This window comes from Sinocyclocheilus rhinocerous, unplaced genomic scaffold (genome assembly GCF_001515625.1).
Source record: "Sinocyclocheilus rhinocerous isolate Xijiao unplaced genomic scaffold, SAMN03320098_v1.1 scaffold5295, whole genome shotgun sequence".
Classification (NCBI taxonomy): domain Eukaryota; kingdom Metazoa; phylum Chordata; class Actinopteri; order Cypriniformes; family Cyprinidae; genus Sinocyclocheilus; species Sinocyclocheilus rhinocerous.
This window is the reverse complement of record NW_015660953.1, coordinates 7,780-31,448: the sequence shown is the minus strand read 5'-3', so window position 1 is coordinate 31,448 and position 23,669 is coordinate 7,780. Positions and strand designations below refer to the sequence as shown.

Genomic DNA, 23,669 nt, shown 5'->3' with positions numbered 1-23,669 from the left:
GGAACCAAGTCAAATCAGGCCACATTTATTTATACAGAGATTTTCACAATACACATCGTTTCAAGCAGCTTTACAATAAAAAAAAATCATGAAGTTTACGTTTATAATACCTTATAATCACATTTAGCAGATTAGAGCTGGACAATAACATAGTGAAATTTTGTGATACTAGTTTTTACGGTATTGTTGATCAAATAAATGCAGCTGAGCAGAAGAGGCTTCTTTCAAAACCATTAAAAAAATCTTACTGATCCCCTTTTGAATGGTGGTGTATTACATTAACCCCTATATAATTTTAAAAACATGTAATTGAATGACATTTGATTTGACTGGACTTAAAATATCATTAGTTTGCCAAGGAGCAAAAAAATTCATATAAATTATTATATTTGTTTAAAATCATTCATAAAGCATTCATGTTAATTTTTCCACACAAGAACAAGAGAAAAGAGTATCGTGCTTTATCGTGTCTGAACGCTAGCTATTGTTTTGATGAGAAGTTCAGCAGCTGCGCGACAGAAGGCTGAGCGAACATCAGATCTGACAAAAAGGTCAAATGATAGACATGATAATCCGGTCCTGATTATTATTAAAACATCAAAATCTCTGTCATGTTATTTTGGGTTCAATCGACAGCATTTGTGTCATAATGTTGATTACCACAAAAAATAATTTCAACTTGTTTGTCGTGTTCTTCAAAAGCAGCAGAACTAGAGGTTAGGTTAGGGTGAGGCTCTTATGATGGCCGTGTTTCCAGTGGACCATGATGCTCCAGCAATGAGACTGTCCTCTGCTGGCCACACAGGGAACTGCAGTCATCACACTTACCAGCATTATTGAGCGCGCTGCCGGTGGATGGAGAGACCTGGAGGAGACGCGGGTCAATGAAGGGTGTGAAAGATGAGGAAGACTTGTGCTTCGGCACGGTGGGAGTCTGTGAGAACATTATGAGCAAAGAATGAGAAAATACCTAAACAAACAGTTACACCTCAAAGTTAAAGAGCAGAATAACACTCAAAATGTAAGCATTCTCTAGTTTATTAATTGTAATAATGCTTGTAAAAAGCTTAAGACTAACAGTCTAACAGCTACAACTAAACACACAGATGACAAAACATGCTGAATGACTTGATGGTGGTTGGTGGGAAAAAAAGATGAATTGAATGATGGAAACAACGATCATTACAATTCTAAGAAAGAAAGAACAAAAGTGGAGGAAATGGATGCAAGCAAGCTAAAGGAGAAACCCTGAGAAACTGTCTTTTCTTGGTTTCTGGGGCTCAGTTAAATGAGATTTGAATTCTCTGCTGTAATCAGAGACAACGCTGCAAAGAAAGAGTTTCTTCTCATGAGTCATGTAGAGAAACTCAAGAGCATACTCCTCCCTCATATACCAAGTTGTTTTAACTTTGGTTTTCAAACCAGAAAAGAACAAAAAAATCATTAAGCTAATGAGTGTTATCACTGTTTTTCAATCTCGACCCTGTACAGATGGGGTCACATCACAAAAAAAGGTGTTAATAAATAATAATAATAATAATAATAAAATACTAAAATAAATAAATAATAATAAAATAATGATAATAAAATTGGAAAAATCTACCCAATATAAATGATATATAAATGATCTGCAAGAAAGGGAGAGAGAAGAAAGGGGGACAGAAATAAAAGAAATGTAGGTATTTTTTATGTAATTATCACTTTTTAGATACATACATTTTACCTCTATGTTTCTTTACTGTTACAAACTGGACCTCAACTTCCGAAAATAAAAACATACTGGATCTGCATTAAGCATAAGTGGCATCTTTCTAAACGGTGAATTAAGTTTCCAGCTTTGCCTTTGTAACAACGTTGTAACCTGTAGCTAACTATTCAAACAGCTAATGTCACCTCAAATATCACCTAAACCCTGTCCGAAACATGCAACTCTCCAATCTAAAATTTTCAAATTAATCGTCATAAATGGTTGAAATCTTGTACTATGAATCCATGTAATGATAATGTGTACTGTGTACTTGTCTTCAAAACATGTATTTTCAACCATCAACTGGCTGCGTATCACACTGATCCCTGCCCACGTCAATATGATCGTCTTTCTAAACAAGTGATTAGAACAGCCCAGTAGCACACTTTGATAAAAAAACAACAACAACCTTGTATTATGCCATTGTTGAGGGGCTCATGACATGAGAAATTAGATTGTCTGATCTTTTCATAGATAGGTCATGGAACCATAATTACTGTAACTCAGACTAAAATTCCTTCTCACTAGAGTTTAATGTAACTGGCCTGTTTACTCCACATTCTGGGCTCACACTGTGGTAGATCTTTGCATCTGACTGCCGCCATTGTAACACTTTACCTCATCACGACGCCTCAACGCCCCTTTACCTAATCACGACACCTCAACGCCCCTTTACCTAATCACGACGCCTCAACGCCCCTTTACCGCATCACGACGCCTCAACACCCCCTTTACCTCATCACGACGCCTCAATGCTTGCTTTACCTCATCCTCAACGCTTGCTTTACCTCATCACGACGCCTCAATGCCCCTTTACCTCATCACGACACCTCAACGCCCCCTTTACTTCATCGCGATGCCTCAACGCCCCTTTACCTCATCACGATGCCTCAACACGCCCCTTTACCTCATCACGACGCCTTAACGCCGGCTTTACCTAATCACGATGCCTCAAACGCCCCTTTACCTCATCACGACGCCTCAATGCCCCTTTACCTCATCATGACGCCTCAACGCCCCTTTTACCTTATCACGACGCTTCAACGCCCCTTTACCTCATCACGGCTTTACCTCATCACGATGCCTCAATGCTTGCTTTACCTCATCATGACGCCTCAACGCCCCTTTACCTCATCACGACGCCTTAACGCCGGCTTTACCTAATCACGATGCCTCAATGCCCCCTTTACCTCATCACGACGCCTCAATGCTTGCTTTATCTCATCATGACGCCTCAACGCCCCTTTACCTCATCACAATGCCTCAACGCCCCCTTTACCTCATCACGATGCCTCAACGTACCCTTTACCTCATCACGACGCCTCAACGCCCGCTTTACCTCATCACGATGCCTCAACGCTTGCTTTACCTCATCACGACGCCTCAACGCCCGCTTTACCTCATCACGATGCCTCAACGCTTGCTTTACCTCATCACGACGCCTCAACGCCCGCTTTACCTCATCACGATGCCTCAACGCTTGCTTTACCTCATCACGACGCCTCAACGCCCGCTTTACCTCATCACGATGCCTCAACGCTTGCTTTACCTCATCACGACGCCTCAACGCCCGCTTTACCTCATCACGATGCCTCAACGCTTGCTTTACCTCATCACGACGCCTCAACGCCCGCTTTACCTCATCACGATGCCTCAACGCTTGCTTTACCTCATCACGACGCCTCAACGCCCGCTTTACCTCATCACGATGCCTCAACGCTTGCTTTACCTCATCACGACGCCTCAACGCCCGCTTTACCTCATCACGATGCCTCAACGCTTGCTTTACCTCATCACGACGCCTCAACGCCCGCTTTACCTCATCACGATGCCTCAACGCTTGCTTTACCTCATCACGACGCCTCAACGCCCGCTTTACCTCATCACGATGCCTCAACGCTTGCTTTACCTCATCACGACGCCTCAACGCCCGCTTTACCTCATCACGATGCCTCAACGCTTGCTTTACCTCATCACGACGCCTCAACGCCCGCTTTACCTCATCACGATGCCTCAACGCTTGCTTTACCTCATCACGACGCCTCAACGCCCGCTTTACCTCATCACGATGCCTCAACGCTTGCTTTACCTCATCACGACGCCTCAACGCCCGCTTTACCTCATCACGATGCCTCAACGCTTGCTTTACCTCATCACGACGCCTCAACGCCCGCTTTACCTCATCACGATGCCTCAACGCTTGCTTTACCTCATCACGACGCCTCAACGCCCGCTTTACCTCATCACGATGCCTCAACGCTTGCTTTACCTCATCACGACGCCTCAACGCCCGCTTTACCTCATCACGATGCCTCAACGCTTGCTTTACCTCATCACGACGCCTCAACGCCCGCTTTACCTCATCACGATGCCTCAACGCTTGCTTTACCTCATCACGACGCCTCAACGCCCGCTTTACCTCATCACGATGCCTCAACGCTTGCTTTACCTCATCACGACGCCTCAACGCCCGCTTTACCTCATCACGATGCCTCAACGCTTGCTTTACCTCATCACGACGCCTCAACGCCCGCTTTACCTCATCACGATGCCTCAACGCTTGCTTTACCTCATCACGACGCCTCAACGCCCGCTTTACCTCATCACGATGCCTCAACGCTTGCTTTACCTCATCACGACGCCTCAACGCCCGCTTTACCTCATCACGATGCCTCAACGCTTGCTTTACCTCATCACGACGCCTCAACGCCCGCTTTACCTCATCACGATGCCTCAACGCTTGCTTTACCTCATCACGACGCCTCAACGCCCGCTTTACCTCATCACGATGCCTCAACGCTTGCTTTACCTCATCACGACGCCTCAACGCCCGCTTTACCTCATCACGATGCCTCAACGCTTGCTTTACCTCATCACGACGCCTCAACGCCCGCTTTACCTCATCACGATGCCTCAACGCTTGCTTTACCTCATCACGACGCCTCAACGCCCGCTTTACCTCATCACGATGCCTCAACGCTTGCTTTACCTCATCACGACGCCTCAACGCCCGCTTTACCTCATCACGATGCCTCAACGCTTGCTTTACCTCATCACGACGCCTCAACGCCCGCTTTACCTCATCACGATGCCTCAACGCTTGCTTTACCTCATCACGACGCCTCAACGCCCGCTTTACCTCATCACGATGCCTCAACGCTTGCTTTACCTCATCACGACGCCTCAACGCCCGCTTTACCTCATCACGATGCCTCAACGCTTGCTTTACCTCATCACGACGCCTCAACGCCCGCTTTACCTCATCACGATGCCTCAACGCTTGCTTTACCTCATCACGACGCCTCAACGCCCGCTTTACCTCATCACGATGCCTCAACGCTTGCTTTACCTCATCACGACGCCTCAACGCCCGCTTTACCTCATCACGATGCCTCAACGCTTGCTTTACCTCATCACGACGCCTCAACGCCCGCTTTACCTCATCACGATGCCTCAACGCTTGCTTTACCTCATCACGACGCCTCAACGCCCGCTTTACCTCATCACGATGCCTCAACGCTTGCTTTACCTCATCACGACGCCTCAACGCCCGCTTTACCTCATCACGATGCCTCAACGCTTGCTTTACCTCATCACGACGCCTCAACGCCCGCTTTACCTCATCACGATGCCTCAACGCTTGCTTTACCTCATCACGACGCCTCAACGCCCGCTTTACCTCATCACGATGCCTCAACGCTTGCTTTACCTCATCACGACGCCTCAACGCCCGCTTTACCTCATCACGATGCCTCAACGCTTGCTTTACCTCATCACGACGCCTCAACGCCCGCTTTACCTCATCACGATGCCTCAACGCTTGCTTTACCTCATCACGACGCCTCAACGCCCCTTTACCTCATCACGACGCCTCAAGGCTTGCTTTAACTCATCACGATGCCTCAATGCTTGCTTTACCTCATCACAACGCCTCAATGCGTGCTTTACCTCATCACGACGCTTTACCTCATCACGACGCCTCAATGCTTGCTTTACCTCATCATGACGCCTCAACCCCCTTTACCTTATCACGACGCCTCAACACATCACGATGCCTCAATGCTTGCTTTAACTCATCCCGACGCCTCAACGCCCCTTTACCTCATCACGACGCCTCAATGCCCGCTTTCCCTCATCACGATGCCTCAACGCTTGCTTTACCTCATCACGATGCCTCAATGCTTGCTTTACCTCATCACGACGCCTCAACGCCCCTTTACCTCATCACGACGCCTCAATGCTTGCTTTACCTCATCACGACGCCTCAACGCCCCTTTACCTCATCACGACGCCTCAATGCTTGCTTTACCTCATCACGACGCCTCAACGCCCCTTTACCTCATCACGACGCCTCAATGCTTGCTTTACCTCATCACGACGCCTCAACGCCCCTTTACCTCATCACGACGCCTCAATGCTTGCTTTACCTCATCACGACGCCTCAACGCCCCTTTACCTCATCACGACGCCTCAATGCTTGCTTTACCTCATCACGACGCCTCAACGCCCCTTTACCTCATCACGACGCCTCAATGCTTGCTTTACCTCATCACGACGCCTCAACGCCCCTTTACCTCATCACGACGCCTCAATGCTTGCTTTACCTCATCACGACGCCTCAACGCCCCTTTACCTCATCACGACGCCTCAATGCTTGCTTTACCTCATCACGACGCCTCAACGCCCCTTTACCTCATCACGACGCCTCAATGCTTGCTTTACCTCATCACGACGCCTCAACGCCCCTTTACCTCATCACGACGCCTCAATGCTTGCTTTACCTCATCACGACGCCTCAACGCCCCTTTACCTCATCACGACGCCTCAATGCTTGCTTTACCTCATCACGACGCCTCAACGCCCCTTTACCTCATCACGACGCCTCAATGCTTGCTTTACCTCATCACGACGCCTCAACGCCCCTTTACCTCATCACGACGCCTCAATGCTTGCTTTACCTCATCACGACGCCTCAACGCCCCTTTACCTCATCACGACGCCTCAATGCTTGCTTTACCTCATCACGACGCCTCAACGCCCCCTTTACCTCATCAAGACGCCTCAATGCTTGCTTTACCTCATCATGACGCCTCAACGTCCCCTTTACCCTTTAAAAACTACTTACATGAGTGAACCTCAAGAAACTTGAATAATACAAAAAGTCAGGTCATAACTACTTGAAACTGGCAAATGCTACTGCTTCTGTGTTAATTGGCCATACAAGCTACCAACTTAACATTCATTTTTTATTTTATAATGTTTATAATTTTTTTGTTGTTTTTGTCTTGGCTGCTTTTAAACTATTATTTATAATTATAATTTTTTTTATTGAGATGTTCAAATAAAAACTACTGCAAGACATATGCATCAGTCACATGAACCTCATTTCAGCCAGTAAAACTTGTTGGGGAGAAAAAAATGCCTTTTGCACATCTGCTTGAGCATGTGTTATCAAATTTGACTGGCTCATCAGTTAAGTGTTATTCACCAGTTAATGATGCTGGTTAATCAGTTAGAAGAAGTTAGAAGTTTGCCAAAAGAATTACTAGCATAAAAAGGTAGAACCATTAACAGACAGCTAAAACCTCCCACCATCAGAACACCAGAGAAGCACTACACTGCATTTCTACTGCACTGGAGCCAGTGGCTGAGGCCGTCACTGCGGCTCACGGCAGACGTACCTCTGCAAGGCACGGGACTCTGTCCGAGGGACTGAGGGGGGACAGGGCAGGGCTGCTGGGAGAGGAGGAAGAGGGGGGAGAGCGCTGACTCTGCTGGAGCAGGTCGGGCAGCAGGGGATTTCGACCCCTAATGCAGTTCCTCTGCCCAATCTCTACAGGACTGGGACTAGGAGAGTCTTTCCAGCCTGAACCCAACACTGTCACAGGCCCTGATCTCTGGAACTGAGAAAGGTAAATGTCTGGGTCCATGCATGTGCAATGCTTTAAGTCAACGCTGTTTTCCTTTGCTGGGGTAAACTTGCAATTACCAATATATATTTTTTTTTTTCTTTTGCAATAAACAATAACATTCTAATATGATCTTAACAGAAAGAATCATTCAGAAAACAAGGACTATGAAGAAATTCTGTAAGAAAAGAACAGTAACAATGGCCAAACAAAATGAAAAGAATAACATAAATACAAATAAAAAATGTCCAACATTTGTGTGTTTCCATACTGTGTGTGATCACTATGGCACTACATTATAGTTCTGCTGATAAATGAGATGGGATGAGATGATAAACAGCAAAATTGGCCAAAGCTGCCCAATGCTTTTGAGTCGTGAGCAGCAGGAGGAATTCATGCCGGATCCATCCATACCACGATCAGTAATCACAGCATCATTTACGGTCCCATTTTATATGAGGTGTACAAAATTCCTTTGGTAAGTGCATTCGGTGGAATGTACGGCTGTAGTTCTGAGGCTGGGCTATGGGTGGATTTGGGCTGTGCCAGTGTGCACATTCAGTGTATGTGTATGGCAGGTACAGACACCTATTCTAAAGTGCACAAATGCAGTGGTCATGAAGCCGTGTTCAGCAGGAGGCCGGTGAGTGTGTGTGAGTGTGTGTGTGTGTGTGGCACCTGTCGCATGACCAGCGTGCTGTCTTTGCACGGCGTAGAGGAGGCGTCGTCGTCTTGGACAACCATCGTCTTCGCTGCTACCATCTCACCATTACTGAGTCTGGACGAGCTGTCAATCAGAGAATGATCTGGTGTCTAGATGCTCTCATTACACACACTTTCAAAACCCACTCTGAAAACTCATGTGGTTTATGAAGGTTTACTGCACTCACGCATGATGCACGTGTCTTTGCGATCTCTTTCTACCTGTACTTTTCTTTACCCGTCATCTTGAATGTGTCCAGTGTAGCATCTGAAAATATTGGGCTAATAACACAAATGCTGAGCTCTCAGATGTCATTCTTCATTCTCTTCACTCAATGAGTGACACGAGCAGCAACGGTACTGACGTGCCACGTGAGAAAGCGAAGATTCTCAAGTCAATAATTCGCCCATAAAGTTCAGAAGTCTGGTTATACAGCACACAGACTACTGCATTGATGCTTCTGACAGCTGTGGTCACTATGAGCTTTGTAAAGGATCTTTCTTCTTGTGTTTCACAGAAAATCTAACAGCATATGGACTGGGAACAACATCACTGTTCTTTAAATTTTAGTTCTCAAGAATGACACACATCTCCAGCACATCAGTGAACCGATGCCTACCCTCCGCGGGAGTCCTCCGGGCCGGACGTCGACTCCTCTCCCACGTCCTGATCCACCTCCTCGTCGTCTTCATCGTCAGTGGTCCCGGAGTCATCGCTGGAGGAGGAGTAGTCGGTGGCTTTGTGCTGCGGACGCACGTCCTCCACGGCACGCAGCTCTTTAGCGAGGGCCGTCAAATCCTGCCAAACACAGCAGTCAGGGCACATCAGGACCAACAGGACTCTGCATCACACACAGCTGCAGTGCTGCTGGTTACCTGCGGGTCGGGGGGCCGGTGGCTGGGTTCGGCCGCGCTGCTGCTGCTGTTGGAGAAGGGCTCTGAGCGCGGCGGCACGGCGGGGGGCTGCTTCTGCATGACGGCGGCCTGAGGAGAGCCCTGCACGCTCCTCCGGTGACGCTCATCCACCTGCACACACAAGCACCACATCAGCAGCTCTCACACCACCACAGCGCACACGCTCAACACAGACAACAACATGATCTGAAAGATGATGCATGATGTACTCGCTTCATGTTTCACATCTGTTCATCTCCAGCAGAGAAACCCTACATGGTGCAGCTTTAAACATCTGGAAACAAAACGGTTTCAGATAAGGTTATGCTGTAGAGAGACACCAGGGGATGTTCATTTGGCAAATGTGATGCACTGAATGTATTAAAGCACAAACAAGCCAAAGAGAGACAGTCGTAATTAGAATGCAGCTATTTTAGCAGCAGCTACAGGATGTTTTTGCTCAGTGTTTTTAATAAAGAGCGCCAGTCTTTCAGATATGTTCGATAAGTCAAGATATGTTCTTTTTGCATTTCTGACAATGGAGCACGGTTTCAGCTAAAAAAATCCTCTTTACTGTTCCACTGAAGAAAAACAGTCAGCTGCATCTCAGAGTAAACCAACAGCACACTTTCATTGTTGGCCGAACTATCCCTTTAATAAAAGCTGTTTTACTGTTCAGAAAATCAGTCACATTTTACAGTCATGTTCACAGAAGTGCATAATAAGTTCTCTATTAAATAATGTTAGAAAATTGCCAGTAAATGTGTGTTTCTTCAATATTTTCATGTAATGTGCTTCTCAGCAGTATTGTTGTTGTTGACAGCTGCAGATATTCATGACATCCATCATCTCAAACGTAGAATACTGCTTTAAACTACGCATAAAATAAATCATATTAGCTTTGATTTGATATATTAATCTAGTTCTACAGTGACGGGCAGACACGAGCAGCACATGATCGCTAATAACCAGAGCATGTGCTGTTAAACAGATGGTTTCTCTCATGCCTCGCCCCGTTCATACTTCACACCCGAGCAGAGCATGTGAGCGGAGCGGAGTGGTAATATTTCCTTAAGAGCGCAGAGCGCCTTTCTCAAGATTCCGCTCCGCTCGCTCAATACGCTCCGCGCCGCTCGCTCAACCCAGAATGCCCTTTGGTGATTTGCTTGCTCCAGATCGAGAATCTGTAGAGATCGAGAATAGTAGAGCAGTTATGGAGTTCAGGTAAGTTGCAAGCCTTATACATAAATGTACAGTAAAAATCAAAGTTAAGAATGAGCAGGGAGAAGAAACTGAGAGGGAGTGCGGGGAGATTCATATTGGAATCTGAAGCGGCACATTGCCAGAAAGCACGAGGATGTGCTACGCAAACATGGTGCAGCAAAAGGTGAGCTAGTTACATACCATAATAAATGAATAAACAGGTAGGCTAAGGTTATATTCGGTTGTACGGAGCCCCGATCATGACATGCAGACAAAATCACGGCCACGAATTTAGAATAGGCTAGTTCTCTTTTATGCTAGGACTACATTATGGCCACGAATTAAGAATTATTTTTTTCGTTTAGTCTAAATTATGGCCACGAATTAAGTATTCATTCTCTTGTTTAGGCTTAGCTGCCACGAATTCATTCGTTCGTTAATTCGGTCATTCCCTAGTTTTAGTAGGCCTAAATCGTGGAACGAATTATTATATTTCGTAATTACTTATTAAAATCATTATGGCTTAAAATTAATAAATAATAATAAATTAATTAAAAAAATAATAAAACCTGCTGACGTCGTAGAAACGAATTGTTAATTCGAATTATATTCGGAGCTCCGTAGTTATTAAATAATCTCAGTTAAACTGTAGACCTAAGCTAACACACAGCTGTATATAGGCCTAAATACAGAACTACAGAGTACAGAAGATATTAGCCTACACCACTTAGGCCTATTAAAAAAAAACTGACCCGAACCAATAGGTAGACCTACAGAATGTAGGCTAGATGTAGGCAGCAGTAATTTATAATCTAATATAATGCACGCAAATTTGTTCTTTACAGAAAAAACTGCAACCGGCCAAAGGGAGATAAAGAATTTTTTCCCTCTCCAGCGTCCCCAGTTCTCCGTGTCAAATGCACGGAAGAAAGAATTAGATGACGCATTTTTTAAGATGGTTTACTTGGATTATGAACCTCTGACAAAAGGTGAACGAGAGGGTATGCGTCATTTTGTCACCGAGCAGAGCATGTGAGCGGAGCGGAGTGGTAATATTTCCTTAAGAGCGCAGAGCGCCTTTCTCAAGATTCCGCTCCGCTCGCTCAATACGCTCCGCGCCGCTCGCTCAACCCAGAATGCCCTTTGGTGATTTGCTTGCTCCAGATCGAGAATCTGTAGAGATCGAGAATAGTAGAGCAGTTATGGAGTTCAGGTTAGGTTTGCTAAGGTTAGATTCATATATTTAATAAATTTTAATTAATACATTACAATTAATCAAATTAAGATGTAAGAATTTCGCTCTGAAACATGATAATTGCTGTTTATCAGCATGCTTAATTTTAGACAATTATCCAAGAATTTCGGTACAAACAGTAAACAATTAGGCCTACTAGAGAAATTTTATGTCAGAGCTGGATCTGAGCGGGAATTGGTTTACGGCGAGCGTGAGCGGAATATTAACGGAGCGCTTGCTTGGGCGGTTAGAGCGACTGAGTGGAGCGCACATCCATAGAGCGGAAAACGTAGCGGAGCGTCACACCGCTCCGCTTCGCTCACATGCTGTTTACAATGTTTTAATATTACACTATGAATATTATATTCCATTATATTTATTACATTAGTTATTATTATATTGGTTTATATTACATAATGTAGCAATTCAGAATTTGTAACAGTAAATAGATACTCCTCTAAACACACTTACAGATTACTATTCTACTTCAACAGGACTAACTAGATGAAGACACGCGTGAGCTCACTGACCTCGACATGCGCGGACTGCAGCAGCAGGTCTCGGAGTGGGTTATAATGCTCTGTGGGGAACACGTGGTCCTCCGTGTAAACGATGTTGAGTCGTAACGAGCCCAGCTCATCGGCCTTCACCGATTTATTGCCATTATCTCTTGGCTGCAGGAAGTACCTGAAAGAGACGGCAATGTAAGAATTTCGCTCTGAAACATGATAATTGCTATTTATCAGCATGCTTAATTTTAGACAATTATCCAAGAATTTCGGTACAAACAGTAAACAAGGCCTACTAGAGAAATGTTATGTCTGAGCGGGAATTGGTTTACGGCGAGCCTGAGCGGAATACACACCGCGGTCACACCGCTCCGCTTCGCTCACATGCTCTGCACCCGAGTCACTTCTCCTGCATCAAGTGTTGAAATGATCCTCAGCAACAGTCTGACTGGTATGAAATTCAATATAATGATGCGGTGTCTTTATGAAGCAGCTCTGTCTGTGTGTGTGAGCTGAGGTGAAGCACGCGTCTCTCACCAGTAGCATGGCCTGTTCGTGTAGCAGCTGCTGCTGCAGGATCTCCAGGTGCCTCTGCTCCTCCTCCAGCTGCCGGCGGATGTACTCCTGTCACACACACACACACACACACACACAGGTGAACACGCATCAGACACACACCAGCACTCAGGCTGATGGACAGTGACTGCACAAATGTGTCCTGTGATCATTCAAGTATCTATCGTTTGCATGTTTCCATTCAATAGTGACATCTATCACACATAATGCGTATGACAAACGCCCACTGCTGTGATTGGCTAACAGTTGTGTGTGTGTTTGACAGCCTACAGCCTTCACAGATGGACGCATAAATACTCAGTACATATCAAATGATCTGTAATAACAGACAAAGCAATAGTGAGCACGTAATAAAAACAGTTCCTCACACTTGTGTGGTGCCACATTACTGTCAGATCCAATATAGTCTGCACTAGTGTTGTCAAAAGTACCAACGTCGGTAGCAGTGGGTACTGAAATGTTAAAAATGTGACGATACCAGCATTTCCTGCGAGCGTGTTGAGCGGATTCTCAAACAGCTCTGATTGGCCATTGTGTTTAACAGACATGACTGTGATTGGCTACGTGTTGTAAACACACATCTTTCTCGCTCTTCACAGAGCGCTCACACAGATACACACTGTATCATAGAGCGGCTCACTCCACATGCTGTGGTTTTGGCAGATCGGCTTCAGTATAAGCTGTTTTTAGACTAGAGTTCTGAAACTTACAGGATGTTTTTATAGTACAGTGACCTCTTATATGTCAAAAGATCAAGGGAATTTTGATTTCTCAGCTCATGACCCCTTTAAGAAAAACTGACACGTACTTGAAATTTATACAAACAAGTCAGTACTGAACTGAATCAAGGGTGTGTGAATCAGAATCGATCCGAGTTGTGAAATCTGCGTCAGTGTACGAGCAGTTAGCAGGGCTTTCAGAAAGTTGAGACTGGCAGGGAATGTGAAAACTAGCAGATACACTATGAGCGTACAGTAGACTGAGCCCTAAATCCATCACTTTATTCAGGCTTTCACTGAAAGCTGATTTGACAATCACCTGCTCGCGGTCAGCCCTCCTCTTCTCCTCCTCTGCCCTTCGGCGCTCCTCCTCCTCTTTGCGCCTCCTCTCCATCTCCTCCAGGCGTCTCTTCTCCTCCTGCTCTCTCCTCCTCTGCTCTCGCTCCTGCTGCCTCCTCATCTCGCGCTCGCGTCTCTGTTGCTGCAGGACACGAGACAAACGCACAATCTTCATCTCCACTTCCTGTTCTTTCACTAATTGTGTCATGTTAAAAACGGAGTATTTCCAGTTTCAACATAAAAGACAGAAGGGTCTATACAGTTCCTGAAAGACTTCACACTGTTCTTCTAGTCTTGAACCAACAAAAGAACAACATGCCAAAGAAGTGACTGATTCTGCTTTCAAAACTGCAAATTTGGCAGCGAGGTGGAAGTATTTAGTGTTTCGTGTGGCATGTGAGTTTATGATCATGTGACCTGTGGGCCGAATGGAGATCTGACAGACCTATCCTTTCCTCTGGCATGTTCAGCGTGTGTTGGTGGAGGATCAGACGTGTTTGTGCAGATTAGACATATTCAGTGCTGTTACAAACTGGAGACTTGCACGGATCAGCAGTGATGTCTGGCACAGCATTTCAGTCTACACAGTCTACACGGTTGCTCCCTATCTCAGCAGTGTGCAGGCGTTCACACATCTGCACGCTCCTGACGAGCCTCATATCCACACCTCCTCCAGACGCCTCCTCTGCTCCTTCTGCTGCTCGATGCGCTTCTGTCGCTCGGCCAGCAGCTGCCGCTTGTACTCCTCCTGCTCGCGGAGCTGCTGCTCCTGGAGGAGCTGCTGGCGTCTCAGGGCCTCCGAGCGCTCCTTATTCTCCTGCTGCAGACGGATGAAGTCCCGCCGCAGAGTCGACTCGCCCGGCACGTTCACGATAGAGCTGCCACACACACACACACAGTTACATACTGTTCACGTTCAAGAGACACAGATAATGACAAATACACCTCAAATAAATCCCAGAGAATGAAACCAGATATGTGACTCTTACAGTCTTTCTCACAAACAGCAACTTCTAATCAAAGAAAAACCTTAGAGCTTAACATAATAACAAGAAAACTATTCATATTCCCTATAAAAATGTACTCAAAAACAAAGATTTTATTCTGTGAGGCAAGTGTTTTCCAGGCTTCTCAAACCTTTGACTTCTCAGCACAGAAGCCTCTATGAGAGAGGAGGAACGGCAGTGTGATCTTGTCAGACTGGTAAGAGTGAGCGAAGTGAGGTGCTGAGCCTGAGCCTGAGCATCAGTGTCTTGAACTTGATGTGAGCTGCAACCGGTAGCCAGTGCAAGGAGATAAAGAGAGGTGTAACATGGGCTCTTTTGGGCTCGTTGAAGACCAGTCGTACCGCTGCATTCTGAATCATTTGTAGAGGTTTGATTGTGCTTGATGGAAGTCCAGCCAGAAGAGCATTGCAGTAGTCCAGCCTAGAAATGACAAGGGCCTGGACAAGAAGTTGTGCAGCATGCTCCGTTAGAAAGGGCCTGATCTTTCTGATGTTGTGCAATGCAAACCTGCAAGATCCAGCGGTCTTTGCAATGTGCACCTGGGAGGTCAGCTGATCATCAAAGATTACACCAAGATTTCTGACCGAACTTGATGGGGTAATTGTTGATGAACCTAGAGTTAAACTGGGCAGTTGTGGCTCATAATATTTTGGTCTTATTTCCAAAACACAGCATTTGTACTTTTTATGTTTATTTTGCACACATTTTAGTTTGCTGTTTTTCCTAGCGATGTCTGGCAACGCTGTCTCTTCAGACTCTATGGGCTGGTGAGTGCAACAGTAGAGAGGTCAGAGTTGCATCACGATGTGTGAATGAGTCAGGGCTTGTTCCTCTTCACATGTCACACACACAGAAGCGAGACACACCTCTGATGCACACTTAAATACATCATTATCTAGCTCATTTGGGTTCTCTACACACTGAGTGGAATTCAAGTACATGTGGCTCCCACTGAGTTTGAGTTGTTTTTTCTTTTATTTAAAGCAGCTTCATTTCATAGGGGTTCTTTCCTCCACTACTGTCACCTGATGGAGTTTGGGTCTCTTGCCGCTGTCGCCTTTAGCTTGCTTATTTGGGGGCTCAAAGACAATTAACGCTCAGTAATATTAACTACTTGATACTACTGAATGAGGCTGACGAATAACTGAAACTAACAACGCTGTATTTTCTTCTGTAGAGCTGGTTTATAACTGAAGAAGCTTCAACCCTCCTCTCCCTACCATCTTGTTAGCCAACATACAGTCTCTGGATGACAAATTTGGACAAGCTTAATGCCAGAATCACATTCCAACGGGACAGAGAGAACTGCTGCGTGCTGGCCTGCTGTGAGACGAGGGTACAGACCGTCTGTAACACCAGCTGGATTCTCTGTTTCTCATCATGACTGATCACTAAACTGCAGTAAGAGCAGAGGAGGAGGTGTGCTTTATGCTTAACACTCCTCGAACACAGATTTTACAGTACACGATCTTGAACGACTCTCCATTAAAGTGCGCCCGTGGGGATTTAGCTCAGTCATCCTCACAGGTTTACATTCTGCCTCACGCCGACAAAATGGAAGCTTTGGCGAACTGTACAGTACTAATAATAGACTTGAATTCGCCCGGCCTGAGGCTGCTTTCATCATTGTTGGGGATTTTAATAGGGTGAATATGAGGAAAGCTCTTCCTAAATTTTACCAACACATTAGCTTTCCCACACCCCTCCACATTAGCATGCTGCTGCTCCCTGCCTACAGACAATGCCTCGAAGAGGAAAAAACAGTGTTCAGAGAAGTCTCTACGACACCAGCCCTCTGGCCCGAACCACACCTGAAGTGAGCAGGGCCTTTAAGAGAGTCAACACTCGGAAAGCTGCATGAACTGATGGCATCCACAGACGTATCCTAAGGACCTGCGCTGTCCAGTTAGCAGATGTCTTCACCAACATCTTCACACTCTCTTTGTCTGACAGTGATCCCCACATGCTTCAAGCGGACCACCATCACCCCCGTTCCCAATAAACAACGGTCTCCTGCCTGAATGACTACCGCCCTGTAGCAATGACATCAGTCATCATAAAGTGCTTTGAGCACATCTGCCCCTCTCTACCTGACACCCTGGACCCTTTCCAGTTTGCTTACAGATCCACTGATGAAGCCAACGCAATGGCCATTCACTTTGCCCTGAAACACCTGGAGAGAAGAGACACTTATGTGTGGATGCTGTTTATTGATTACAGCTCTGCATTCAACACCATCATCCCTTCAAAACTTGTAGCTAAACTGAAGGATCGGGGACTCAACAGTTACTTATGTAACTGTGTCTTGGACTTGCTGACCGGCAGAGCCCAGGTGGTCAGAATTGGCAGACACACATTCTCCGCACTCACACTCAGCACTGGTGTCCCACAGGGATCTGTACTCGGCCCTCTCTTGTTCTCCCCGTTTACCTACGACCGCTCTGCTAAGCATGGCTCAAACATTATCTTCAAATATGCTGACGATACAACCATCCTAGGACTCTTCACTAATGGTGATGAGACATCCTCAGGCATGTGATCGGACAAGGACAAAAAAGAAGGAACCCCCCCCTTATTCATGTAATTACTCAATTCGGATAGGCACATAATCCGCATGCAATAATAACAGTCATTATGAACGCAGCATTTGCAGTTTTAGTACATTTAAGTAGACACTTTATTCCAGCGTTACTTATAAACAAGTAAAACATTTGTACTGTTTTAAGCCATTAAATCTTGGTCTTAAAAATAATGCAATTTTGCGATTTCAGTCGTCCTGATTGAGGCAGAAAGCTGAAGGCGCCAATTGTCGGGTTGGATGATGACGACGGTGCGCCCGATGCGCAATCCCACGCGCAATTCAAACAGGATGATAACGATGGCGCGTGAGATACCAACAAACTCGAGATCTACGCGAATCACATAGGTCGTCCCTCAGATGTCGGAAAATACAGAAATCTGTATTTATACGGAAAAATCACATCCCTGCATCCTACAGAGATGAGGTCAGTGCACACTCAGAATGGTGTGCTGACAGTAATCTCTCTGTAAATGTCAGCAAGGCCAAGGAGATGATTGTGGACTACAGGAGGTCAAAGAGAGGTGGTCACATCCCCATTCACATCGATGGGGTGGAAGTATAGAGTCAGGAGCTACAAGTACACATCTCTGAGAACTTTTCCTGGAGCCTCCACTCAGACAGCATAGTGAGAACAGCCCGTCAGCGTCTCTACTTCCAGCAGAGGCTGAAGAGGTTTGGCATCTCCTCTAACATCATGTCAAACTTCTACCGCTGCACTATAGAGAGCTTTCTGACCGGCTGCATCACTGTATGGTATGGCATCTGCTCTTCTTCTGATCGCAAAGCTCTTCAGAGAGTGGTGAGAACAGTTGAGCTGGTCATAAACTCCTGGCCTTACAGAAGATTTACCAGACATGCTGCTTGACAAAGGTCTGCAGCATCATCACGGACTGCACTCACCCTGCTCACCATCTGTCTGCTTCAATGCCGTTCAGCAGACAACCAGGCTGAGGAACAGCTTCTATCTTCAAGCCATTAGCCTTCTTAACAGCCATCAAGCGCTGCAGCACTTTACCTCTGACACGTAATAATTGCCACTTCGGACACTGTGACTTCTACTTCAGTATTCTCACTCAGGTCTACATACTACTTTCAATACTTTTTTTACTTTCTGTATTTATTGTATTTGTTATATCAGTACTCTTACTCAGGACTCTCATATATTTGTTTACTGCCCCTTATTTGTCTTTATTGTATTTATTTGTCCTGCCTACAAAACAGCACATCATTTTGATATACTTAAGCCCTCCACCATGCATACTACATTTGCTTAAAGTCCTGTTAAAATTACTGTACGTCTGAGCCTCGTCACAAGCATTTCAATGCCCAGTTCCCCAGTGTCCCCAGTGCAGATGACAAATAAACGCTTCTTGACTCTTGAATTTGACATGAATGGAGACGTGAATGAAGCCTCGTCAGCATCACATCTCTCCTCCTGACCCATGATGTCCTCATGACTCTGCAATATATGGGGAGAGGCTGGCTAGCATGCTAATGAGGCCTGCGGCACAGGTGTGATGACAGGCTGCCATGTTTATCTGGACACTGTTGGCTCTGTTTATTCCCTATTTCGGGTGCTTTACATTGATGTTAATGAACGCTTCTCTGAGGCCTGATGTCACACCCACAGTCTCTGATATGCTATGCCACACAGCTGCGCACATCTCTCACGTATGAAGCACCAAATAAGCATGACCGGACCTGACTTTATTCCTTGACCTCTAACTGCATACTGTTGAGCAGAGAAACACAGAACTCAGCCGATGTGCCACAGGTGTGTTTAAGCAAGCTTAAAACAAGGCTCACTCGATCAAACGGATTCATAAAGGAACACAGATGATATACAATATATGGCGTATAATACTGGCCGGTGTGCACATTACCTGGGCTCTCCCTCCTGCTCCTGAGCCTCCTCCTCCTCTTCCTCACTGCCGCTGTACTCGTACTCGGTCTCGTCTGCGGTCAGAGCACAAGCACGTCATTGACTCATAAACACACAAGCGCTGTCAGTGTCATCGGCCTGCGGTGGAGCGGCCGTACCTTTCTCTCCGCGCTTCTTGCGGCAGCGGTCCAGGTGGTCTTTGAGCTGGATGCGCACCTGCCTCTCGTTGGGCTGGTCTCTGATGAAGGGGTGCTTCAGCAGCTGATCGGTGGGCGGCCGCTGCGTGTAGTTCTTCACCAGACAGCCCTCGATGAAGCTGAAGAACTTCTTAGACCTGTGAAGGACAGGAGAGTGTGTCCTCAACATGACCTTTCACCCTCCACAGTAACTACACGGACCAGATGAAGGTACTGACCATTTCTTGGACTTGAGTCTGGGCGGAGGATTTCTGGGTATGAGAAAGAGCGCTCGCATGGGATGCATATCGCACAACGCTGCAAAACACCAACACACACACTCAATCAAACCCAAGGACGTTAAAGGTGATGTTCACGTGTGAGGACCGACTGCATATCCGAATGTACGCAAACCAGATATATCTATACCTAATATATGCAAGCTTCAACACAAGAGTGGCACGGACTAATATGATATGTTACAATACATCTACTGTGCTTTGACTGTTCAAAGTAAGGACAAGAGCAGCTTTCTTTGTGTTTTCAGTTTTCAAATAGTGGAATAGAAGCTTTTGGAAGTCAGGAGACAAAACAGGGAAGAAATGCACAGAAAGGCAGTCAAAGAAATGAAAGGAAGGTGTGTGAAGAGCAGTACTCACGAGGAGCGCCCTCGGCCATCTCTATCGCCGTGATCCCACAGGACCACAGATCGCTCTGAAACACAGAAGGAGCGCTGTCAGCGCCACATTCACGCACTCAGCACTGCGTCTCTAACTCAACACACTCTGTGTAGCTCTTACCCTGTAGTCGTACGTGGCGTCTGGGTTCTCGTCGCAGGCGATGACCTCGGGAGCCATCCAGTACGGCGTCCCGATGAAGGTGTTCCTGCGGCCCACGGTTCGATCCAGCTGAGCGCTGACGCCGAAGTCCACTGCAGAGCAACAAGAGAGAGCTCCTGAAACACTCCTCACAGAGCGCTTAACAAAGACCTGCGCCATAAAACAGTACCACAAGAGGAAGAGAAGCAATCGATCTGCTTCAGCGATGATAAACATCAGACCGCCACCCTCGGGCTGGACTAAGATCACAGATAGAGATGAACTCTACTGATGACACAGCTTCAGCTTGCCTCAGCTCAGTGTGTGCTCAGTCTGTACTGCTGCACTGTTTTCATTTGATTGTTGCCCTCCAAAAAACATCTCAGATAATCAAACCCAGCGGGCAATCCTGCCCTTTAAGGCAAAAGTGAATTACTGAATATTAGACATGACATCATGATTGTGAGCATTAGCGCTGGATGGACGCTAGCTGGTGCTATGGGCTCATTCTGTCAAACAAGCACTTTGACTGTACACTTTCAAACCAAACTATAAACTGAAACACACATAAAAGGATTAATCTACAGACCTCTAGGATCAGTGTGTGTTAGATGTGCAGGAAGCGCTCACCTAACTTGACCTCAGCGTTTTCAGTCAGAAGCACATTTTGGCCCTTAATGTCTCTGTGGATGACGTGATGAGCGTGTAAGTGGGCCAAACCCTGCCGAGAGAAAGCACAGGCGTGTGTGAGAGAGAGAGAGAGAGAGAGAGAGCCAGCATCAGTGTGTGAGAGCGTGTCTGATACCCTGAGGATTTCTCTGGAGATGTACGCGATCCATTCTTCCTTCAGGGTATTCCCTTTAGTGTTCTTCACCAGGTCTGTGATCGAACCAGCTCCACAAAACTCCATCACCAGCTGCAAGACAGACACACAGCTTTACTGTACAGACACACACAGATACAGGACGTGGAACGGAAGACAATCGATTCTCAGCAAACAGCGTCACATAACGCAAGCTTTCCTTCTTTAGTGTGTTTTGTAGTTGTTTGTGCATGTATAAGATAGGCAAAGTTACAAAGCTCAAAGTCTCCCACAAAAGGGATTTTTCTATGTAAAAGAGAAGGCGGATCCAGACCGATTGGGTTCTCCCTCACATATCTACGTCATTATGTGGAAGCATTAGCATAACCCCACCCACATGGAAGCGCACAGAGAGAAGGTGTGGTGTCAGTATGGCAGTAGTGTTGTTGCCGCCACACCGTGGAGACGCTGTGTGTTTCTGTGTGAAAGCAAAGCACTTTTGGCCTTCTGAAAGTGGACGCAATGAGGAGTCAGTGGTTTACAAATGTAGTATCCTCTGTTCTCTGCGTATAACGACAGACATGATTCACCAGGTGTTCTGCTTCCCACGGCACGCTCCAGTAGAGCTGAAGCAGGACGTGCATGTTGGGATAGAATAAAACTGACCACATTATTAACTGCTCTTATAATTGCTTTGGAAGATAAAGCTCACGATTATGGTAAGGGCGGTACATTTCCGACACATGCTTGAGATGTTCAGCCAATCACAGCACACTGGGTCAGCCGGCCAATCAGAGCACACTGCGCTTTTCGAAGGAGGGGCTTTGTGGAAATCGATGCATTTTAGAAAGACTGTGCATAGAGGATCTGCAATAATGCATTTTTTGAACATTAAAGCATGCTAACATATTCTATTACACCCAATACACAAAATAATGAGCTTTGAAAATAGCATCATATGACCTCTTTAATTACAACTTTTTCAGCCTAAATGTTTTTGCGACACCTTCTGATCACTTGTTCACTAACTCTCAATTGTTGTACTTTGTTTTCAGGGTTTGCTGAAAGCCCTGTTCTTTACTGCACTGCTGAAGTTGTGAGTGTGAACACTGCAGGGCTCAGGGCTCGGGCATGACTGCAGCGCTCCGCTATCATCACACCGACAGTCCGGTCCTGCTCTTCCTTCTGCTCTTGGTACTCGGTGATGAAGACTAAAGTGCATCTGGTCTGACCCTGTGGCAGAGTCCACCACCTTACTCCGGTTAAACACCACATTTTACCTGCAATAATACACATATTCACTGCATACAGGGCTGGACATTCACTTGTTTGCTCAGCAGCCACTGTGGCTAGTGGTTTTCCAAAATTACTAGCCACTCAGCATTTTCACTGGCCACAATTTTGTTGCTGAGAAAGTACGTTTTATACGACTAATGTTTACTGCATACTAACATTTATTTAAAGTGCATATTGCAGGTTAGAGACCCAGTGAGTCAAAGTATAGAAAAACCATGTTGGAACTAGATTTTCTTTCAAATATACTTATAAATATGCTACTTGAGGCTTCTGGAGTCATTTTTGTGAGAAAACAGAACACAGAAAACTGAATCTAGAGGACTAATAGCAAATCACGCTTTGGTTCCTATTTTAGAACGACTTTGAAGGCATTGTAGCCTAGTTACAGTGAAAAATTCATTTAGGTTTTATTATATATATATATATATACACAGTATATGTGTGGGGCTGGGTTTTTCACATGACATATAAACAATGATATATTTCAAAGAGCCAGTTCTGCTGTTTTCCACAGTTCATTATAATGTATGATAAACATTTCCTATCACACAGTATTCAAATCTGGAACAAATTAGCTGTTTTGAGATTAATGGAGATATTTGTGTGTATTCTGCCGTTCTAAAATACTGATTTAATGTTATACACAGTCATTTAATTATTTCACTTCACAATAAATTATTTAAAAAAAAAACAGTGGTTTCATGCACCTCAAAAAATTACGGTTCTGCCTAAATGTAAGCATAACAATTACTGTGTATAACATTAAATCAATATTTTAGAACTGCAGAACGAACACACACACACACAAGGGGTGGGAGAACAAAATTGATCCATCGATGCATCGCGATTCTCTCTCCAACGATTCTGGATTGATTCTGAGCTTAGTGTTTAACCAGATGCACGATGACGCGGAGTTTGCTTTAGAAACACCCGTATTCTGCTTGCTTCCAATTCCTCAGACATACACCACTCGAACCTTCCGTAAGATAATCTTTCATAACGTTCGGAAAGGTTGAAGCGGGTTACAAGGACATTCGCGGGCTTCGGATGCGCTGTGAGAGACGCACGCTTTCTTTGATGTTACACTGAAGTGTGCGGTCTCGCCCGTCGGTATTTTCCTTACAAATGCTCTACGAAGTCATCATTTATGTGGTTTGGAATGCAGTGGACTTATATATTTAAAATATGAACCTCACTAACAGAAGGCTGCTTTCAGTTACAAATGCTGACGCGCGCTTTGTTTGTGAAGACTGCTCGCGCATGCGGCTGTGCGCG

The 23,669-nt window shown here is 45.7% G+C and overlaps 1 protein-coding gene and 1 long non-coding RNA gene across 6 annotated transcripts in view; both read right to left on the bottom strand.

The window, feature by feature from the left end:
• LOC107726154 (mitogen-activated protein kinase kinase kinase kinase 4-like) overlaps nt 1–23,669 on the bottom strand; it is a 45,321-nt gene that overhangs the window by 14,660 nt on the left and 6,992 nt on the right. The window contains exons 4-18 of one of the 2 annotated variants that reach the window (XM_016535664.1): nt 21,102–21,212; nt 20,927–21,017; nt 20,279–20,409; nt 20,138–20,192; nt 19,718–19,796; nt 19,461–19,636; nt 19,304–19,376; nt 14,500–14,710; nt 13,813–13,974; nt 12,736–12,822; nt 9,235–9,384; nt 8,979–9,157; nt 8,335–8,443; nt 7,429–7,650; nt 829–934 (exon numbers count right to left, since the gene is read on the bottom strand). In XM_016535664.1, the coding sequence (XP_016391150.1) occupies nt 829–934; nt 7,429–7,650; nt 8,335–8,443; nt 8,979–9,157; nt 9,235–9,384; nt 12,736–12,822; nt 13,813–13,974; nt 14,500–14,710; nt 19,304–19,376; nt 19,461–19,636; nt 19,718–19,796; nt 20,138–20,192; nt 20,279–20,409; nt 20,927–21,017; nt 21,102–21,212 (1,942 nt within the window). The remainder of the gene's footprint in view (nt 1–828; nt 935–7,428; nt 7,651–8,334; nt 8,444–8,978; nt 9,158–9,234; nt 9,385–12,735; nt 12,823–13,812; nt 13,975–14,499; nt 14,711–19,303; nt 19,377–19,460; nt 19,637–19,717; nt 19,797–20,137; nt 20,193–20,278; nt 20,410–20,926; nt 21,018–21,101; nt 21,213–23,669) is intronic. The other variant, XM_016535665.1, reaches the window with a different exon arrangement.
• LOC107726156 (uncharacterized) lies at nt 2,029–6,973 on the bottom strand. 4 transcript variants are annotated; one of them, XR_001638236.1, is made up of 5 exons: nt 6,706–6,973; nt 5,714–5,771; nt 2,908–3,056; nt 2,715–2,802; nt 2,029–2,535 (listed from the first exon to the last, which is right to left on the bottom strand). It is a non-coding gene; the product is annotated as an uncharacterized LOC107726156 (long non-coding RNA). The 4 variants fall into 4 exon arrangements; XR_001638237.1 differs by lacking the exons at nt 5,714–5,771; nt 6,706–6,973 and having other exon boundaries at nt 2,029–2,502; nt 2,705–2,802; nt 2,908–3,099; XR_001638234.1 differs by lacking the exons at nt 5,714–5,771; nt 6,706–6,973 and having other exon boundaries at nt 2,908–3,099.